At 38.7% G+C, this 19,208-nt stretch overlaps 1 protein-coding gene across 2 annotated transcripts in view; it reads right to left on the bottom strand.

Moving 5' to 3' along the window:
- Positions 1 to 19,208, bottom strand: part of Rfx7 (regulatory factor X7) — an 84,114-nt gene that overhangs the window by 37,381 nt on the left and 27,525 nt on the right. For both annotated transcript variants that reach the window (XM_051140680.1, XM_051140681.1), the window contains exon 3: positions 7,997 to 8,030. In XM_051140680.1, coding sequence (XP_050996637.1) covers positions 7,997 to 8,030 — 34 coding nt within the window. The remainder of the gene's footprint in view (positions 1 to 7,996; positions 8,031 to 19,208) is intronic.

The raw sequence follows: 19,208 nt of genomic DNA, 5'->3' as shown, positions 1-19,208 counted from the left end.
AAATAAGCTTATGTTTTTGTGCTGTTGTTGTTTTTGTTTTGTTTTGTTTGTTTGTTTGAGACAGGGTTTCTCTGTGTAGCCTTGGCTGTCCTGGAACTCTCTCTGTAGACCAGTCCAGCCTTGAACTCACGGAGACTCACCTGCCTCTGCCTCCCAAGTGCTAGTAAATAATCTTACGGTATGAAGAAATGTTTTTATTTCAGCTACCATTTTATAAATGATAAGTGTGGCCATATTGAGCTTTAATACAATGGCTCTGGAGCTTTTCTCAGGTATATCAGAAATGGGGGCCAGAGAACGTGGATTTTTAACAAGCTCCCATGTGATGCTACTACCGTTTCTCAGAGGATCATACTCAAGGAACTAGTGTTCAAAGGACTTTTCAAGTTGGGAGCACATTTGAAACAAGGGCTCTTCATCACAGACAGGGTATACTAATCCTCCAGTGGTTACATGTGCTCATAAGAGTTTTCTCTTACTTGTAGGGCTCTATTCATTTCATTTTTGGAGACTTGTAACATAAGTCTTCTGAAATTCCAGAGAGTAAAATACTGCGGTCACCTCATTCATAATCCCAAATCCCAGCACTTTGTTCCACAGGATTAAACAAGACAGAGGAATATGTATGAGGACACCATTTTATAGGCTTGTTGCTTAATTTTCAGTTTCCTAACTTCTATGAAAATCATGGGGAGTTATAGGAGCATGACTTCCTTTTGGGGTTACCTAGCTAAACAATCTAAAAGGAAACTTTTTTCTCTTCTTTGCTCCAGAAAACATCAAGCAACCAGGAGAGCAAACACTTGACATTATATTTGATTACTGTAAAATTTGGCCTTCTGTTTATAAACCGACTGAAGTAGAAAATGGTCTAATTTCTCTGCTCTGCTATAAGTAATATATACTTAGATCATATTTGGAAGATCTGAGTTACTAGGGGACAGGGGAGGAAAAGTGAGCCAAGTTCAATAAGCAAACTTCAGCAAACCCTAGAGTTGGGGTTTGAATGAGAATGGCCCCCGTAGACTATCTACGTCGATACTTGGTCCCCAGTTGTTATGGTACTGTTCCGGAAGGATTCGGAGGTGTGGCTGTGTTAGAGGAAGTAGGTCACCATGAACAGGCTTCGAGGTTTCAAAAGACTCTTGCCATTCCCAGTGTGCCTTCTCTCTTTCTCTGCCTCAAAGTTGTGAATCAAGATGCGAGCTTTCACCTGATCTTTGCACTGTCATCTATGACTCATACTCTAAAAATCAAAACAAAACAAAGCAAGAAACTCCTTTCAATTTACTCCAACCACAGTCACGTGTGGAGAAACTGTAGCGCTAAGAATCCTAAGGTGCTACAACGTAAATGCTGGCAAATTAATATTCCAAGTATAATGTGATTCTAAGGGGATTCTGTGTATAATACTGTGGAAGTCTGTAGATTTTAATAAGAGAGAAAAATTAAGGAGATTGTCAAGGCCATTCCCTATATTTAAGGAACACTCACACTGATGATTGTGGTGTCAAATATACTTTGGGTTTTTCATTAATTTTGTTACTTATCTGCTTAATTCTTAAAAATTGGATAAGTTAATAGTAATAAATTAAAAGAAAACAACATGGATTTTTTTTAGGACTAAATAAACACATCACAGAAGATAATTAGAGAGTCTTTACTAAGTTACCCCAAGGCTATATCACAAAATAAACTTTATCTTCCAACCACAGGCATTTTAAAGCTATGGTGTATTTTCATTAGTTTCTCTAAAACATAGGTTTTAGTCAAGTTGGGGTTAGTAGGCTGACCTTGGTTAGCATTTAGCATTCACTCACTACATAATGCTTTCTCCAGTAAAGAAGGAGGCAAGAATTTTTTTCAAATGGTCCACACTTCATAGATACCTCTTTAATGACATTTTATAGTATATACATTGGCAAGGGCAGAAAACACTTGAGTGAGCTACTTCAATTTATTGTTAGGAGTATGTAATCTCTCTTAGAAGGCCTAATTCTAATATCAGGCTGGTTCTCAAAAAGCATGTATCCTATATTCTAGTGTTCCAGATCACTTTTAGTCCACCCATCACTTTAGCAGTCATGGACAATAAGCTAATTCTCTTCCCACGTAAAACAATAATCATGAAATATACTTGAAAGTTTTAAAATTAAATGAAGTCATTCACTCACCCAGAATTGAGTATTTAACATATTCTAGGCACTATTTATATTTTAGTAACATGAAACTAGACAATAAACAAAATTTATCCACAAGATGAAGATAAATGCTATAAGAAAAAAAAGTTGGGAAGCATTATTTAAAACAAAGTGATCAAAGGCCACAAAACAACAAGGCGAATGCTTTGCACAATGGCTGACCTGCAGCAGAGATTCTCACATTACTCTTTGTTATATTACACTTTGTTATATTTTGCTTTCTATTAACTGGCTATTGTGATGGGTAGCCAAGAGTAATAGGAGGTAGCACACATTACTAAGACAAAAATGGCTTTCTTCCCACTTTCTGTTCTCATATAGATAATTATGGTTTCCCCAACTCTATCTAAAGTCTAAAGAATGACTCTTGGAGGAACTCTGCCCCGCCCCCCCCACACAAAAATCTAACCGAAAATCCAATGTCAGGCATTGCAATACAAATAAAGAACACTTAGGGGAAAATATCCTTGCTGAGGATGTAAAACATGGTAGGGTCTGAGAAGTCTTGAGAGCACCTATTGCTTCTGGAGGAGAATTCTCAGGTACAACTGCTGACATGTGGGAAGACGGGTTCAGTGTACAACAGAAACCATTTTTCCTCTGTGAACACTTCCATTTTGAGATAGAAAAACCAATTCGAGAATCTTTGATACAATGAAGAAAAATATTTTATATAATTTGAAAGCGATTAAAGTATTCTTCATAATAATATAGTTAAACAGGCAGAAAGTATTAAGGCCTCTACAAAAAATTACTGTATTTACAGGGCTGGGCAGTAAGAGGCCTGGCCAATCTTGCAGAGGACGCAGAGCGTTGGTTCCCGGCACTAACATATTGGCTCACAACCCCTACAGTTCCTGCTCCAGGGGATCCAACATCATCTTATGGCCTCTGCAGACACTATACAGACACAGTACCTCTACATATATGCAGAGATCACATACATAAAATAAAAGCACATCATTGTATTATGTCTGTAAACAATGAGTCTGCAGGACAAAGGACCTATATAAATATGGATAATAAGGAACTGGACAACAAAAACCTTAATTACTAGCCACAACAGCATCTAAAACTTAAAAACATTTTAATATTTAGAAAGCTTAAAGAAAACCTGCATGAGATCTACAGAGAAAACTACAAAGGTGTATTGAGAGGAATTATGGAAGAACCAACTAACAGTGATGCCCACCTTATAGACAGAGGAGGACTCTGGTAAAGTCACAGCAATTCCAATAAGAATATCAACACAACTTTCCAAAAATAGAAATTGAAAAAGCAATTCTAAAACATGTATGGAAGTGGCAAAAAACAAAACAAAACAAAACAAAAAACCCCAAAACAAACAATGAGTTGTTTACAGATCTATTATCCAGACTTCACATAAAGTGATAGCAGACACGACAACGGGGCAATGTCACTGATGGGGGAGGGAAGACGATCCAGACAAAGCCCTGTATGTAATTTTTGATAGGCTAGAGAATTGTCAATAAATGGTGCTGGGGCTGGATACCCACACAAGTGGTAAAAACACCTGAAGCCAAAATAAAACTGATTCAAAGATCAAAAAGAAAAGGCTAACCTATACACATTTCAGAAGGAAGCATGCTAAAATTACCATGGGAAGGTTGAAATAGAAGGAAAAGTAAGGTTAAGGTGCTGACAAGGCTGGGTGGCGGCGGCATTGGCCTTTAGTTCCAGCACTCAGGAGGCACAGACAGAGATCTGCACCTCTGAGTTCAACACTAGCCTGGCCTACAGAGATAGTTCCAGGACAGCCAGGCTACAGAAACAATACCACCACCACCACCACCACAACCAACCCAACCCAACCCAACCCAACCCAAAACAACCAATCAAAAAGATGTCTGTAAATGAGTCTTTAAAACATTTACAGAATGACACAAGATGGTAAAAAAAAAAAAAAAAAAAAAAAAAAAGCAGTAGTGGGCACCTCGAAACTGACTAAAGGAAAACAATACATGAAGATGTACTTAAACTATTAAAAAACATCTGAATTTAGTTAATAATTATCAAATTCCCTATTATTCTTGCTTGAGGCTGCTACCATGACCCCATCTCACCTGGCCTGAATAAGCAAAGCTGCCAAAATGAAGCTGCCTATGTCTAAATGAAGCAGGAGGTGGGTCAGGCACACATGCCAATTCATAGGAAGGTCAACTTCAGGACCAAGTAACTGCAAAAGACTGACCCCTGGACTGCCCTAGACAGTTCCTTAAATTATACAAAATCTAACAAACAGGAACAAAGTCTGACCATGGCCAGGAAGTAATATCCAGTAAGAGATTACTCTAAACACACACATACATACTAAGGAAAAAGATTTTTCCCAAGGTTACCTTCAGCACAGCACAAACAACTTAAAAGCTCATGCCTATGGACTGCACCTCAAGCAGATGACTACAAAAAGATTACAGAATAGATCACATGTGGTAAAGATGATGTTACATGATCAAGAGATGTTAATCATCTATGCAGTCAAGGAAGGAATCCCTCCTTTCGTCCCTAAAAGCCCTTGTGTGCTTCCTGGAGGCCATTCTGCCCCGTGGCATGTACGTGGCTTTCATTCTGCCCCGTGGCATGTACGTGGCATGTATGTGGCATGTACGTGGCTTTCATTCTCACTACATCTACGGCCGCCACTCTTGCTTCTCTGTGTTTTGCTTAATTCTTTGAGAACTGAACATTGTATCATGAAAGATCCCTAGTACCCTTTCTACTAACATAAACAAGGGAAAACTTGCGTACAAATCAGATAACGGAAACTAACTAACTAACTAACTGACAGTATTTTAGAGTCTAGGTTGGCCCTGAGCTCATAATCATCCTGCTTCAGCTTCTGAGTCCTCGGTTTAGAAAATTTTAGCAGAGAACTTACAGTAGAGAGAAAGACAGAGAAAAAGAACAGTTTTTGAGACCAGAATAGTAACACTAGTGATTTCAACATTATGTATAACCAAAATTTTAAAAGGGGGTGAAAAACCTAAGGAACAGAAAAGTATTTGGACAGATAATGCCTGAAAACTCTCCAAATTTAACTAATCTACTGAAGATAAATTCAATAAACCCTGAGTAGGATGATACAAAGTCATGAGTAGCCATGCACATAACAGTCAAACAGATGAGAGCCAGAGTCTGTGGGCAAGTTAGCAAGCAAGAGACAGGATGAATACAAAGGAATTTTGATAGCAATTAAGAGAAAAAGAACTCATCACATTCAGGAAAACAATGATGGACTAACTGCTAACTTCATATCAGAAACAATAAAGACTGGAAGGCAACAAAACAACATATTCATAGCAATAAAAGTGTTAAGCAGCAAATCTACTTCCAGCGAAATTATCCCTTAAAACTGAAAGCATAAAGAAGATAATACACCAAGTGACTTATGTATCAATATTCCATATGGAAACTTGTTATTTTGTAATTTAAAAAAATAAAGTGTATTATTTAAAAATAACTAACATCATTTGGACAAACTCTTTAATGTCCTACTGGATGGATGAACAGCCTAGCTAGTTTGCTACTTTCATTCTACTCCCCTTATTTGTACTGTGCTTTCTTTCAAAATATATATGTAAATATTTTTGAAGGAGTTGTCTTTTAAAAACATTTTTTATAACTTATTTATTTTTATTTTATGTGCACTGGTGTTTAGCCTGCACGTATATCTGTGTGAGGGTGTCAGCTCTTGGAGTTATAGACAGTTGTGAGCTGCTATGTGAGTTCTGGGAATTGAACCCTGGTCCTCTGGAACAACAGTCAGTGCTCTTCACTGCTGAGGCATCTCTCTAGCCCCTGTGCTTGTTTTTTTGTTTTGTTTTGAGATAGGACCTTTCTGTGTAATCTGGTTGTCCTAGCACTCTCTATATAGGCCAGGTTGGCTTTGAACTTGCAGAGATCTTCCTGTCTCTGCCTCCTGAGTGCTCAACAGTATTTTTTGAAAATCTGAGCACTCTGTCCTGTCACAAGCCTTCTACTTGGCTTTCAGTGCACTTAGGATGAACACATACTTCCTGTCATAGCTAAGCACATCAGACAAAAACTACTCCCTACTATAATACTGCTACCATCCCCCTTCATTCCATGAATTTTAGCTCGCTGAAATCCTTATATTTCTCAAATATTCAAAACTCATTCTTGGTTTTAACTTTGTTTGTTACCTCTGTCTACAATGTATTGCACTGGCAATGGCCGGCCATTACACAACACTGATTTATTTATTTTTGTTTGTTTATTATTTGTATGTGTGCATGTGCATGCCACAGCATGCTTATGGAGGTCAGAGGATACATTTGTGGTGCTGGCTCTCTTTTTATTTGAGTTCTGGGGATGGAACTCGGGTTGCTAGGCTGGTGCACCAAGTGCTTCTTTATCCGCCGAGCCACTTGCCAGATCACGGTTGGCTTCTCAGGTCTGCTCATCTATCAGGACTTCAAAGAGGCCTTTCCTCTTCACACTCACTGTTTATCTGGCCAGCATCGTTTATTTGCTTCAATGTGTCATTTTCGAATTTTGTGTTGGAACTTATCAATATCTGATATTTCAAGTTTATCTGTATAGTATAAGACCTTTTGCTATTATTTAATATTTTATAATTGGTATCACTCATTTTCTTCTTATTTTCTCCATGATGAGAAAACATGAATAAAATAAAACTAGTAAGATATAGTCTTATTACAACACCAACTACCTCAAACTACCCAGACAAAACCCATAGAATTTTGATAGAAGCTTCTAAAATTACAAGGAAAGGGAATTAGTTATCTTGACAATACATAATAAATAGTGGCAAAGCTGTTGGATGCTCAGGTACATAGGGTGTAGCTTAGGCTCCTATGAAAGCTGATAGTATTAACTCTTATCCCAAAGTTGCATATGTGTGTGTGTGTGTGTGTGTGTGTGTGTGTGTGTGTGTGTGTGTGTGTGTGCGTGTGTGTGAGACTAAGTAGTCTATATTGGCTTTCAAACTTGTAGTCAGCTTGCCTTCATCTCTGCGAGGGCTGGGATGACAACCCAGGCAGGATGGCTTGGTTTTCTCTATACATTTAAAAGAGCTGAAGGCTGGAGAGATGGTGCAGCAGTTGTGACCCAAATGTGGTCCCTGAGACCCACGTCAGGGTATTGCTCAATCCCCTGTAACCCTAGCTCCAGGGCATCTAACAGCTTCCTCTGGTCTGCAGGTAACTGCGCACATATGGCAGGCACTCATACATACACATAAACAAAAATAAAATAGACTTAAGGAACCAAAAATTTAAAGCTATTACTGTGGCTTAAATTCTTAAAAAAGTTGCAACCCAAAGATGAAAATACAATAACAAGAACAAATTCAACAAGAATATTAAAAACTTTCATTAAAGTAAACACTTACAGGGTTTTATAAGTATAACCAAAATTTGAAATATCTTTGTAGCTGAATGCCAAAAAGCTAGCCACCAAAACAATGATGACAAAAAGTTTATCTAATAAATCAATCCACCAAACATCTAAAAGTGCTTTCTTTAAATAATTTCTTACATAGTAATTAGAATTTTAAAAATTACCCATTTAATTAAATGTTTAAGTAATTTTTCAATAAAGGTCAATAAGATTAAAAAACACAATTGCTTCCAATTGTGATTTTAGGACTGATGAGCTACATACAAGAAAATAGATAACTGATTATAGATATATCCAGAGGGTTGTAAATGTACAATTTACTCACAAAACTCAAGTGGCATTTAGAATCTATATTTGTTTAAGAATGGAAGATTTTTAGGTATTACACTTACCAAAATGCAGTCCACTTTAGATTGTACAGATTTGCTAAAGGAAAAAGAAAGTTAGAATTAATAAAAAATAGAGCATTATTAAGTGTAACAACTACTCTTAAACAGAACAGTAATTATACATACTATAGAAAACTGAAGCATCTTATTAAATACTACATTTTGTGACAATACGCATGAAAGCAAATGATGCAAAATGTTTAGATACTTTACATAGTCTTAAAAGATACCATAAATTAAATTACCTTTCACAGAAAGCCTAAGAGCCAAGTAGATTCAACAAAACCTAGCTATGGGCAGAGAAGACGGTTCAATGGTTATGAGTACTTGCTACTCTTGTAAAGGACCTGGTTTCCATTCCCAGCACCCACATGATGACAGATTAAAACAACTTGTAACTCCAGCTCCAGAAGCGTGCACATGGTGAACATACATATATACATACACAGGTGCAAGCACACACTGTAAAGAATCTTTTAAAAACCCCTGCTATTTGATATAAGTTATAAAGTAAAAATCAGTATCAAAATCTTATTTCAGTTAATGTACACAGCATCCAAATTGTACAGCTAAAACTACATCTCAATTTTGTAAAACAATGCCAACAAAAACAACATCAAGGTATGATGGGATTAGCTTTAGTTATAAAGCTAACAGTGTCTGAAAGTAGGAGAGTAATAGGCACTTCTAGGTCGTTAAGGCTCGAATTCTCTTTCAATAACCCTACCAATCTGTGTTCTTGTTGTTCTTCAAGACAGGGTTTCTCTGTGTAGCCCTGGCCGTCCGTCTCCACCTCCCAATTAGAGATGTGCACCACCACCACTTGGCTACAGAAGAGTTTTTATAGCTTTTAATATCTACTGTGAGGTCACTTAAACAGCATATCTCTGGTGATCAGCTACTGTGTACTTTTCTCTTTAGTCTCAACTCCTGAAGTAGGGCATAAAGTCAGAAAGCAATCCATAGATTAAGTATTGCTGTTAAAATTTTTAGTTGAATAAAAGAAAACATTATGTGAAACTTAATCTACTCTTTTTCATTTTCATATGTTGAAATATAGACGCAAAACAATAAAATGGAGCTGGTGAGATGGCTATGATGATCGAAGTTTTGATCCCTGCAAACGATGGATTCTGGAGACCTGTTCTGTGACCTCCACGTGCATGCATGCCATGGTACATGTGTATGCTTACACACACATCATAAATACATGCAATAAGTTAAATTAAAAAGCAGAAATTACTTATGCAAAGTCACTCTTTTTAAAAAATAAGATTTATTTATTATTTATACAGTATTTTGCCAGCATGTGTGTCTGCATGCCAGAAGAGGGCACCAGATCTCATTATAGATGATTATGAGCTACCATGTGGTTGCTAGGAATTGAACTCAGGACCTTTGAAAGAATAGCCAGTGCCATCTCTCTAGCCCCACACATTTATTTTTATTTGCACTGTTACATCTGATAATAATGCTTCAATTGTACATTGGGATTTTAATCAATCAGGAACATTTTGTGCCCTAGCCTCATGATTTTAGACCTCCCTTTTCCATAAACCCATTATGTATTCCGTGAGTGAGCTGGAGGAAGAGTCTGGCTATACCCCAAGAACCTGGCTCTTTGCTGAGCTTCAGTGCCTTCTAGTGCTGATCCCACAGAGCTAACTGTAGGATCTGAACACAGGCCAAAAGGTACATGCCCTGCAGAGACAGAGAGAGAGGGGGAGAGAGAGGGGGAGGGAGAGAGAGAGAGAGAGAGAGAGAGAGAGAGAGAGAGAGACAGACAGACAGACAGACAGACAGACAGACAGACAGACAGACAGACAATATTTCCCCAAGGTAGAAAGTTCTTAGAACAGGAGGTAATGATCTATCTACAGAGCTATACTATCTACATCATACCTACATTCAAATAAAGTGGCTGTGAAATATAAGACAAATTTAATTAAAATTTTATCTCACATAACCACTTTATGCTCCAGTAAACCAAAAGAAAAGGAAAAGCTTCATGAAATCAAATGTAAATAAGGAAAAAACCTCTAATCACAGTGAGTAAGTAATGTACACAAAAACATTCTCTACAAAAAAGGGGGGGGCTGAAATGCCTACTATGGGGTCAATAAAGTCAACAAACAAACAGACATTTCTCCTGAGGAAGATTTTTCCTAAGGTTGTAGAGAACATGTAGGTCAAAAACATACTCCAGAAGATGTTCGCTGTTCTTCCAAAATCCTGACTCCAGACAAAATGGTTTTTAAACATGATCAAAGTACAGGGAACATACAATAAAGCTATGAACAGACCGATACTGAGATGCTTCCAACAAGACAGTTACAGTTGCCAGCAGGGGCACACCTTCATACTGTGCCCATTTTATGGGTATGAAAATCTTTTCTTAACCTGCTTTTCCCTGAGAACTATCAAGCCTGAGCAACTTTAATAGATTCATTGACCTTACTTCTTACAATGTTTGATTAATTTTTACCCAAATGGCTACCTGCTTGTTTTTCCTCTTAGAAAATTAAAGGATGCCTACCTATTTCAGATACTAATCTTTTTTGGGGGGGAGGGGGATTGAAGTTACTTTTAGTTAGGGCTTTCCAAGGGTGACAAAGTGAGCTGAAGGTCAGAAGGAAGCTGGGTATGGGCTTATCATAAGCTCTTATTCCAAAGCCTGAAGATGAGAATTGAGCCTTCCTGGGAACTGAATGGATCATCAGGCACTCCTTGGTGGGGTGGACAGAGCTACCCTTTGTCAATGGCATGGCCTACATGGGCTCTCAGGCAGCCACCATGTGCCCACTGACATGATTAGTACTTATTCATGGGGGGAATTAAATTAAGGAATGACACAGGAAAGCCGAAACAGTGGCATATTCAGTTGGATTCTGATTCACAATCAAGAAATAGTCTTTATCCAGTTCCACCATAATAAAGTTTTTCTTGGAAGGTTAGGTTATTCTAGGGGTCATTTCATGTACAGTGTAGTACAGAGCAACAGTAATAAAAACAGCATGGTACTGGCACACAAACAGTCTGGTTGATCAATGGAATTGAATTGAGGACCCAGAAATAAACCCACACACCTATGGACACTTGATTTTTGACAAAGAAGCCAAAACCATACAATGGGGAAAAAAGATAGCATCCTCAACAAATGGTGCTGGTCTAACTGGATGTGTACATGTAGAAAAATGCAGATAGATCCATATTTATTACCCTGCATAAAACTAAAGTCCAAGTGTATTAAAGATCTCAACATAAAACCAGACACACTAAATCTGCTAGAAGAAAAAGTGGAGAAGATTCTTGAACTCATTGGCACAGCTTCCTGAATGCAACATCAATAGCTCAGGCTCTAAGATCAACAATTAATAAATGGGACCTCATGAAACTGAAAAGCTTCTGTAAGGCAAAGACACTGTCAACAGAACAAAACAACAGTCTCTACAGACTGGGGAAATTTCCTTGTCATTATGATTTTAAAGATACCTCCTTTTCCCCAATCTTTTAGACTTAAGTGAATGTTACCATTTTTTGTTGCTTTATTTTTTAGTTGTCTTATCATATTTTGACTTTGGTCAGTTTTTTTTTCTTCTGCTTTTTTGCTTTGGTGTTTTTTTTTTTTTTTTTTTGTTTTGTTTTTTAAATTGAAATACTCTGAGCTCAAATTCATTCTTCAAACTTCTTTGGTCTAGCAGTAAGCCTGCTGAAGTGGAAATACTTATTTTCTGTTGTAGTGCTTTTGCTCTCTAGTTTTTCTTCTTCAGATTTGGCAGTGCTCACCTCTTTGCTTACATATTCCTTGTAGAGATACACTGCAGCATAGTAACCACTGCCATCTGAGCTTCAGAGTCTGATCCAGCAGCCTGTCCTATCACAGTCTGATTCTGATGCTTGCCTTTGTCTGGAAACCAGTTTTTTGCCTCTTCCTTTACTGTCCTGGGTAGAAGGAGCTGCTGTGAACAGGCTTTGGCACTGCAGTAGATGAGGCATTGTGGGAGAGAAGAGGCACTGTAGACTCCTGTAAGTCGGTCTGTCTTTTAATGAGCCCATCCCACTGGACTATAAATTTCATATTTTTTTCTCATTCCTTTCCTGCCACACACATTTTCTTCAGTGACACAGACAGCTAGAGGAGTCCAGAGTTAGAACTCAGATAATGACCCAGTGGGTTAACAGATTTTTCTTGAAGGTAGAACTAGTTAAAAAACAACCAATCTTTTGGCATCTTTCACAATAGTCCTTTCCCCCTCCTCCTCCCTGAGTCACAAAGAGAGTCTTCTCTAGTATGCACTGAGGAACTTGCCTGAACTGGGAAAGGTAATACAGGAAGTGTGGCTAGCCTCCCATTATTTCAGGGCTCTCCTGCAGTTTGTCTCTCAGCCTTTCCCCACGGAGCCATTTCAGTCACACTTAAAATGATGGAGCTCACAGAGATTTGTGTTGGTGACTTTCTGTCACTCACTCAAGTGCAAGGGGATTGGGGTCATTCCTGTGGCTTCACCCTGATCGATCTAAGAAGAGATCTGTTTATTTTTCGGTATTTTCCTTATAGGGGGACTAAACGGTGAATTTTTAGTTTTTATATGCTGAATCAGAAACCTGAAGTCTTGTTTGCTTCGTTTTTAATCCTCTTAACAGAGTCCTTTATCGGTTTTTCTTTTAATAGATAGTGATTTGATGTCAAATCTAAGAACTATCTTGGTCTAAATCTGATTTCGTCCTATTTCCCCCTCAAAGGTTATATATTTTTGTTTTGGGTTTGTCTATGATCTATTTTGAGTTAATTTGTAAAATAAGGAATGAGATTCAGCTTGAATTTCATTTTTAAATCTGTTCTAAGTATAATGAAATACATACAACAATATTTACTGTCTTAACCATTTTTAAGAGTATGATTGCCAGGTACAGTGGCACACACCTGTGATCTGAGCACTCAGGGAGGCAGAAGAAGGCAGATCTGTGTGAGCTTGAGGCCAGCCTGGTCTACAAAGCAAGCCCAGGACAGTCAAGGGTTAAAAAAAAAAATATGGTTAAAGCCAAATGTGATGGCACAGGCCTTTGTAAATTCAAGGTCAGCTTGATCTACACAGTGAGTTGCACACCAGGCAAGGCTACAAAGTTAGAAAGTATCTCTAACAAAACAAAAACCACCCTGGTCCCACTGCCTTTTAATCCCCATTCCCCAAATTCTTTCTTCCTCTGAGTTTCATTGCCCTTAAGTGTAACATGGAATTACAAAGTTTTTGGCCCTTGGGGCATGGTGTGTTCCAAACTCACCTCACTGTTAGTCTTGTGTGTTTGTAACACGTATCAGAATTTCTTGCTTTTTAAGGCTGAATAATACTGTTTGTGAACATGTCATATTTCATGTCCATTTATCTACTCATAGACACTAAGGTTGCTTTTATAGTTTCTCTTATGAATAATATGACCTGCACATGGGGATACAACTAACTGTTAAGTCCTTGTGTCAACTGCTATGTTTATGTATTCTAACAGGGGAACTAGTAGAGTCTGTGCTGATTTATTTTTTGTATTTTGAGGATTCCTATATTGCTTCCTGTATTGTTTCACTATTTTACTTTCCTTGCCAGCTTTGCACAGGGTTTCATTTTTATGCCTTTTCACCCTCGTATATATTTTAGCTTTGGTTTGTATTTTAATAGTAGCCTTCCTAAAGAGTATGAGATTCTCCATAATGTCATAATGTGCAATGTCCAGTTGTCGCAATATTATTTGTTTACAAAACTTTCTTTTCTCCACTTAATTGCATCTGCACCTTTGTCAGAAAAATACTTCAGCATAGTTGAGTGGGTTTATTTCCTTGCTCTCTGTCCTGTTCTATTGATGCCTATTTCTGTCACCTGTTAGAAGTTCTGTGCTAATACTGGGGTGGGGGTGGGGGGGAGAAGGTACAGGTGGGGGTGGGAGGGGCACACTGCCTCTGACATGAGACTTGATCACTTCCCCTTGGTGGGGCAGCCTTGCAGGCACACAGAGGAAGGGGATTTGGGCTATTCTGATGAGAGCTGATAGGCTGAGGTGAGATGGTGGGGGTGGAGGGCCCAGCCCTGTCAGAGGTCTGTGAGAGGAGAATAGAGCAGAAGAGGGAGGGAGGGAGGGCGGGAGCAGGAAGATAAGAGTGAGGAGATAACAATCGGGATGGAATGTGAATAAATTATAGTAAGTAAAAACATCTTTAAAAGAAATTAGGACAATGACAATAATAAAAGCTGAAAGCATTCAATCAAAAGAAAGAAAGAGAGAAAAGAAACTCCTCCAAATTAGTATCAGATGCCAGAGATCCAGGAAGACAGTCTCTAAATGAACCGCACACACCAGCAGCGCTCCTCACCAACACAACCGCAGTGTCCTCAAACTTCAGTGGTCAAGGATAAAAGGGAAACAATCCTGACAGAAGTAGGGGCAGAGAGAGGAAAACATACCTTATCTACACAGGAGCAAAGTTGAGAATTATATTCAACTACGATGAGACATCACAGAATCAGGTTTAGAGTACAAGAGAAATATCTCAAGTATTGAAAGGGAAAACCCCTCCAAACTAAAACTGAAAAACACCCTTCAAAACTGAAGATGGAGTATCTTCTCTTCTTACTCAAACCTGAGGAAGTTTGTGGACAGTATTTCTGCTCTGCAAGAAATGTTAAAGGAAGTGCTGCAGAGACAGCGCGGCAGTAAAGAGTGTTTGCTGCTCTTCTAGAGGACCTGAGTTCTATTCCCAGCACCCACACTGGGCAACTCATAAATGCCTCTAGCTCTAGCTTTCCAGGATCTGACATATTTTCTGAGCCTTTGTGGGTACATACGATGGACATACACACAAATAAAAAATAAAAATGAATGTTAAAGGGAACGAATAGAGAAGACCGACAAAGATTAGAATCCAAGTGCACAGGAAGGAAGGAAGAGCATCGGAGCAAAGAAATATGATGCTTAAACTCATTACTTCTAAGAGATTCAACACATCAGTTTATTCAAAATAGCAACAATGTATTCAGTCATACTTATGTTTATGCACACATTCCCTGTGCTTGCTTCTGTAAGAATAAGTTGGATAATAAAACAAGAGACTATAAGCAAGAATTCATATGACTTCGCTATTTAAGGCTAAGCTCACTAGTATTTGTGCAGCAGTAGTAGTAGTTATTGTTGTTGTTTTAAGTAGGGTCAGATTAGCTATGTATATGCTCTGAAGATTTGGGAACGTACAGTAAAAACATGTTCAAAAGAGAAATATAAATGATAAGCTAATAAAGGAGATAAAATGGAATAGAAACGCTCAATTAAGATCCAAAAGGATAGAAATAGAATGACAGATAAAGAACAAAGACAATGATGAGAAATATGCTCAATATTAATCCACCTGATCAATAATCACTGAAATTTTGGAGGTCCAAACAGACTAGTTTTAAAAAATATTCTCAGGCTGGGCGCAGTGGCGCAAACCTGTAATCCCAGCACTCGGGAGGCAAAGGCAGGCAGATGTCTGTGATTTCAAGGCCAACTCGGTCAACAGAGTAAGTTCCAGGACAGCCAAGGCTACACAGAGAAACCCTGTCTCAATAAGCCAAATACACACACTGGGGGAGGGGAGTCAGGGTAGGGTGGAGGGGGAAAGGGTGGGGGTGGGGGGAAGGGAGGGCCGGAGGGAAGAAACAAACCAAACACAAGATTTAAGCACTGCCAGAAATAAAAGAAACTTCCCTTATCTCCATTTTTCCCCTGAGGTATCTGCAATCAATTAAAGACTGAAAATGTTAAATGAAAAAATTCAGAAATAATTTGTAGTTTTGTGTTTTAGTGTTAGTCCTAGTTGTTAATTGTTTGCAGTTTATTAATTAAACTTAATCACAGTTATGTATGACTAAAACAGTGAGTAATGGGAGTCAGGACTCAAGTTTCAGGCATGTGGTGGATGTCTCGCAACACGTTTTCCAGGAAGAAGAGACTACAGCAATGTGGGACAGGCAAGGCTATAGAGCTAGAGTAGCATTACAAAATAAAGGGCTGAATTTTCCAAAAAGATGTAACACACCATAAGGTGTGTAAGTCAAACAAGATAAACTCTGTAAGAAAAACTAACAAGAAGAAAAAGAACCCACTGTTTCAGCTGGATATGTCAACACCCCTCTACCAGAAATTGACAGAGCCAGCTGGCGCATATCAGTTTAGGACACACCGGACCCTAATGCTATCATTAATCACCTATAATGGGTATCTGCAGAGTAATTAATTCAACAATTGGCAAAGAATACATAGAATATTCACGAAGACAGACCACACTCTGGGGTATGAGAGAATGCCTTAACAAATTTTCTTTCATATTACAATGACATAAACTTAGAAATAAAATATAAAGATAGCTGGGAAGTCCCAAATATGTAGAGATAAAACAAGACTTGTAAACAACATATGAGTTTAAAATGAGATCCTGAGGGACTGAAGAGATGGCTCAGAGGTTAAGAACACTGGCTCTTCTTCCAAAGACCCTGAATTCAATTCCCAGCAATCACATGGTGGCTCATAACTATCTGATAATGAGATCTGGTGCCCTCTTCTGGCATTGAGCCATACATACAGGCAGAATACTGTATAAATAATAAATAAATCTTAAAGAGAGAGAGAGAGAGAGAGAGAGAGAGAGAGAGAGAGAGAGAGAGAGAGAGAGAGAGAGAGAGAAATATTTTTAATTTTATTTTTAAACATTATTTTAGGTATATGAGTATTGTAACTGAACATATGTATATGCACCATGTCTGATGCCCACAGAGGTCAGAAAAAGGCATCAGGTCCCCTGAGAATAAAGTTACAGACAGCTGTGAGCTGCCATATGTGATGGAGATCGAACTCAGGTTCTTTGTAAGAGCAACAAACATTCTTAACTACTGATCTAACTCTCCAACCACAAGAGAAATCTTAAAATACTTTTAGTTGAATAAAAACACAATACATCAAAATATATGGTTAGCAACAAATGTGGTGCTTTAAAAAGAAATTATTTCAGAGTGTGTGTATTAGAAAATAAGATGCAAAACTCGGTAACCTAAGCTGTAAAAGCAGGAAAGTGAAGTGCCATTGTGTGAATGTAAGCAGGCTCATTTATATGATTAATCACGTGATCCCCAGCTAGTGGCGCTGTTCTGGGAGGCTGTGGAGCCTTTTGAGGCAGGGGGCATGTTTGACAGAGAAAAGCTACTGATGGTGAGCCCTTGAAAGTCCCCACTCCATTTTCTAAATTTTATTTAATGAATTTATTCAGATTACATCTCTACTGTTATCCCATCCCTTGTATCCTCTCGATCCTCCCTCCCTCCTGCTTTCACCCTACTCCCCTTCCCTACATCTGTGACAGAGGGGGACCTCCTCCCCCACCAGATGGTCACAGCCTATCAAGTCTCATGTTGGTAGCCTGCTTATTCTTTCTCTGACTGCCACCAGGCCTCCCCACCATGGGGAAGTGGTCAAATATGGGGCACCAGAGTTCATGTCCGAGTCAGTGCCCACTCTCCACTCAACTGTGGAGAATGTCCTGTCCCTTGGCTAGATCTGAGAAGGGGTTCGATGTTTACTGCAAGTATTGTCCTTGGATGGTGCAGTAGTTTGTGCAGAACCGCTGCGCCCAGATCCACCCGTCATAATGTTCTTCTTGTAGGTTTCTAGGACCCTCTGGATCCTTCTGTTTCCCCAGTCTCCCATGCTTCTCTTACCTATAGCACCAACAGGACCCACTGCATTTTGTTTTTGGTCTGCTGCAAAGATATGAGAACATGAACCTTACACTAAGGTAGATAGACACGCTCCTGACAGGAGGCCTCCCCTGCTCAATAATGATGAATCCAAATAAATCTTTATGGTGCTCCAAAAGTCAAGTATCAGACAGCTCAGGGTAAAACTAAGGACCAGAACATTCATAAGATGCTGGGTGGGCATAATGGTCCACCTGTAATTCCAGCCAAATAAATGGGAGCCTGGGCGTCTGTAGAGTAAGCTGGCCAGCTATAACAGGACTAGCCACATAGGCAAGGTCTGAATTTAATTTAAACCTTGTTTCAGTAAATATGGTAGAAGAGTGATCGAGAATAACACTGGGCCTTAACCTTGGGCCTTGGTATGCATGTGCACACGTTTATAGGAGCACCCACACAGAGGGAGAAGTCTGTACTCAATGCAGACATGTATACATACCTACACACACGAAATGGAGAAAGAGAAAAAAATCATCTTACCACAGCAGCGAGAAAAGGAACACAAAAAAACCCCAAAGATCACTAATATCAGAAATGAAAAAGTGGACACCATGACCATTAAAAGGTCAACAAAGATAATTCTACACAACTTTGTGCCATAAAATTTGATAACATATAAAAAATTTCTTGTTTAAAAAAATCTGTCAAAATTAGGGAACAAAGAAATAGGCCTGGATCCACTGAAGAAAGAATAAGTAAATAATAGCCTTCCAAAGCAGAAAACAATAGGTCTAGGTGAGTTCACGAGTAAACTGCACCAAGCATGTTCACTGGTTTTCAACAAAAGAACAAAAGCAGTGTAATGTAAACGTGTTTACACGACCACCAAGCTACTGGATAGCTACATGCAGAAGGCGGTAAGAAGACAAGCACTGTACCCCAAACAAAAATTCAAAATGGTTTACAGAAGTAAATGCAAATGAAAAATGCCTTACAGATACTAGCAAAGGAGAACAGATCTTTATAAGCCTGTGTGCTCATGTCAAGCTTATACTGAGTGTGGTGTGGCTTTTAAGATGTAAAACCAAAGGCATAATCTATGAAAAGAAAAACTGATGGGTTAGACCTTATTAAAATTAAAAACGTCTGTTCTATGAAAGACACTGTCAAGAGAATCAAAAGACTAAAGATAAACTAGGTGACAAAATCTGTAGAAAATGAATCTGACAAAGACTGGCAAATGCATTGTAAGACCAAGTCTTAATCACCCCCCCCCCAAAGCTATAGGTTTACCACGCCACATTAAAAATACAAGAACTTGTCGCTGTAGGTGGTGGCGCACGCCTTTAACCCTAGCACTCAGGAGGCAGAGGCAGGCGGATCTCTGTGTGAGTTTGAGGCCAGCCTGGTCTATAAGGCGAGTTCTAGGACAGTCAGGGTTACACAGAGAAACCCTGTCTCAGAAAACAAAAATCAAAACAACGACGACAAAAGAACTGCAG

Source organism: Acomys russatus, chromosome 32 (genome assembly GCF_903995435.1).
Source record: "Acomys russatus chromosome 32, mAcoRus1.1, whole genome shotgun sequence".
In the NCBI taxonomy this organism is placed as follows: domain Eukaryota; kingdom Metazoa; phylum Chordata; class Mammalia; order Rodentia; family Muridae; genus Acomys; species Acomys russatus.
The sequence above is the reverse complement of the archived record's forward strand: the minus strand, read 5'-3'. Positions and strand labels throughout refer to the sequence as shown.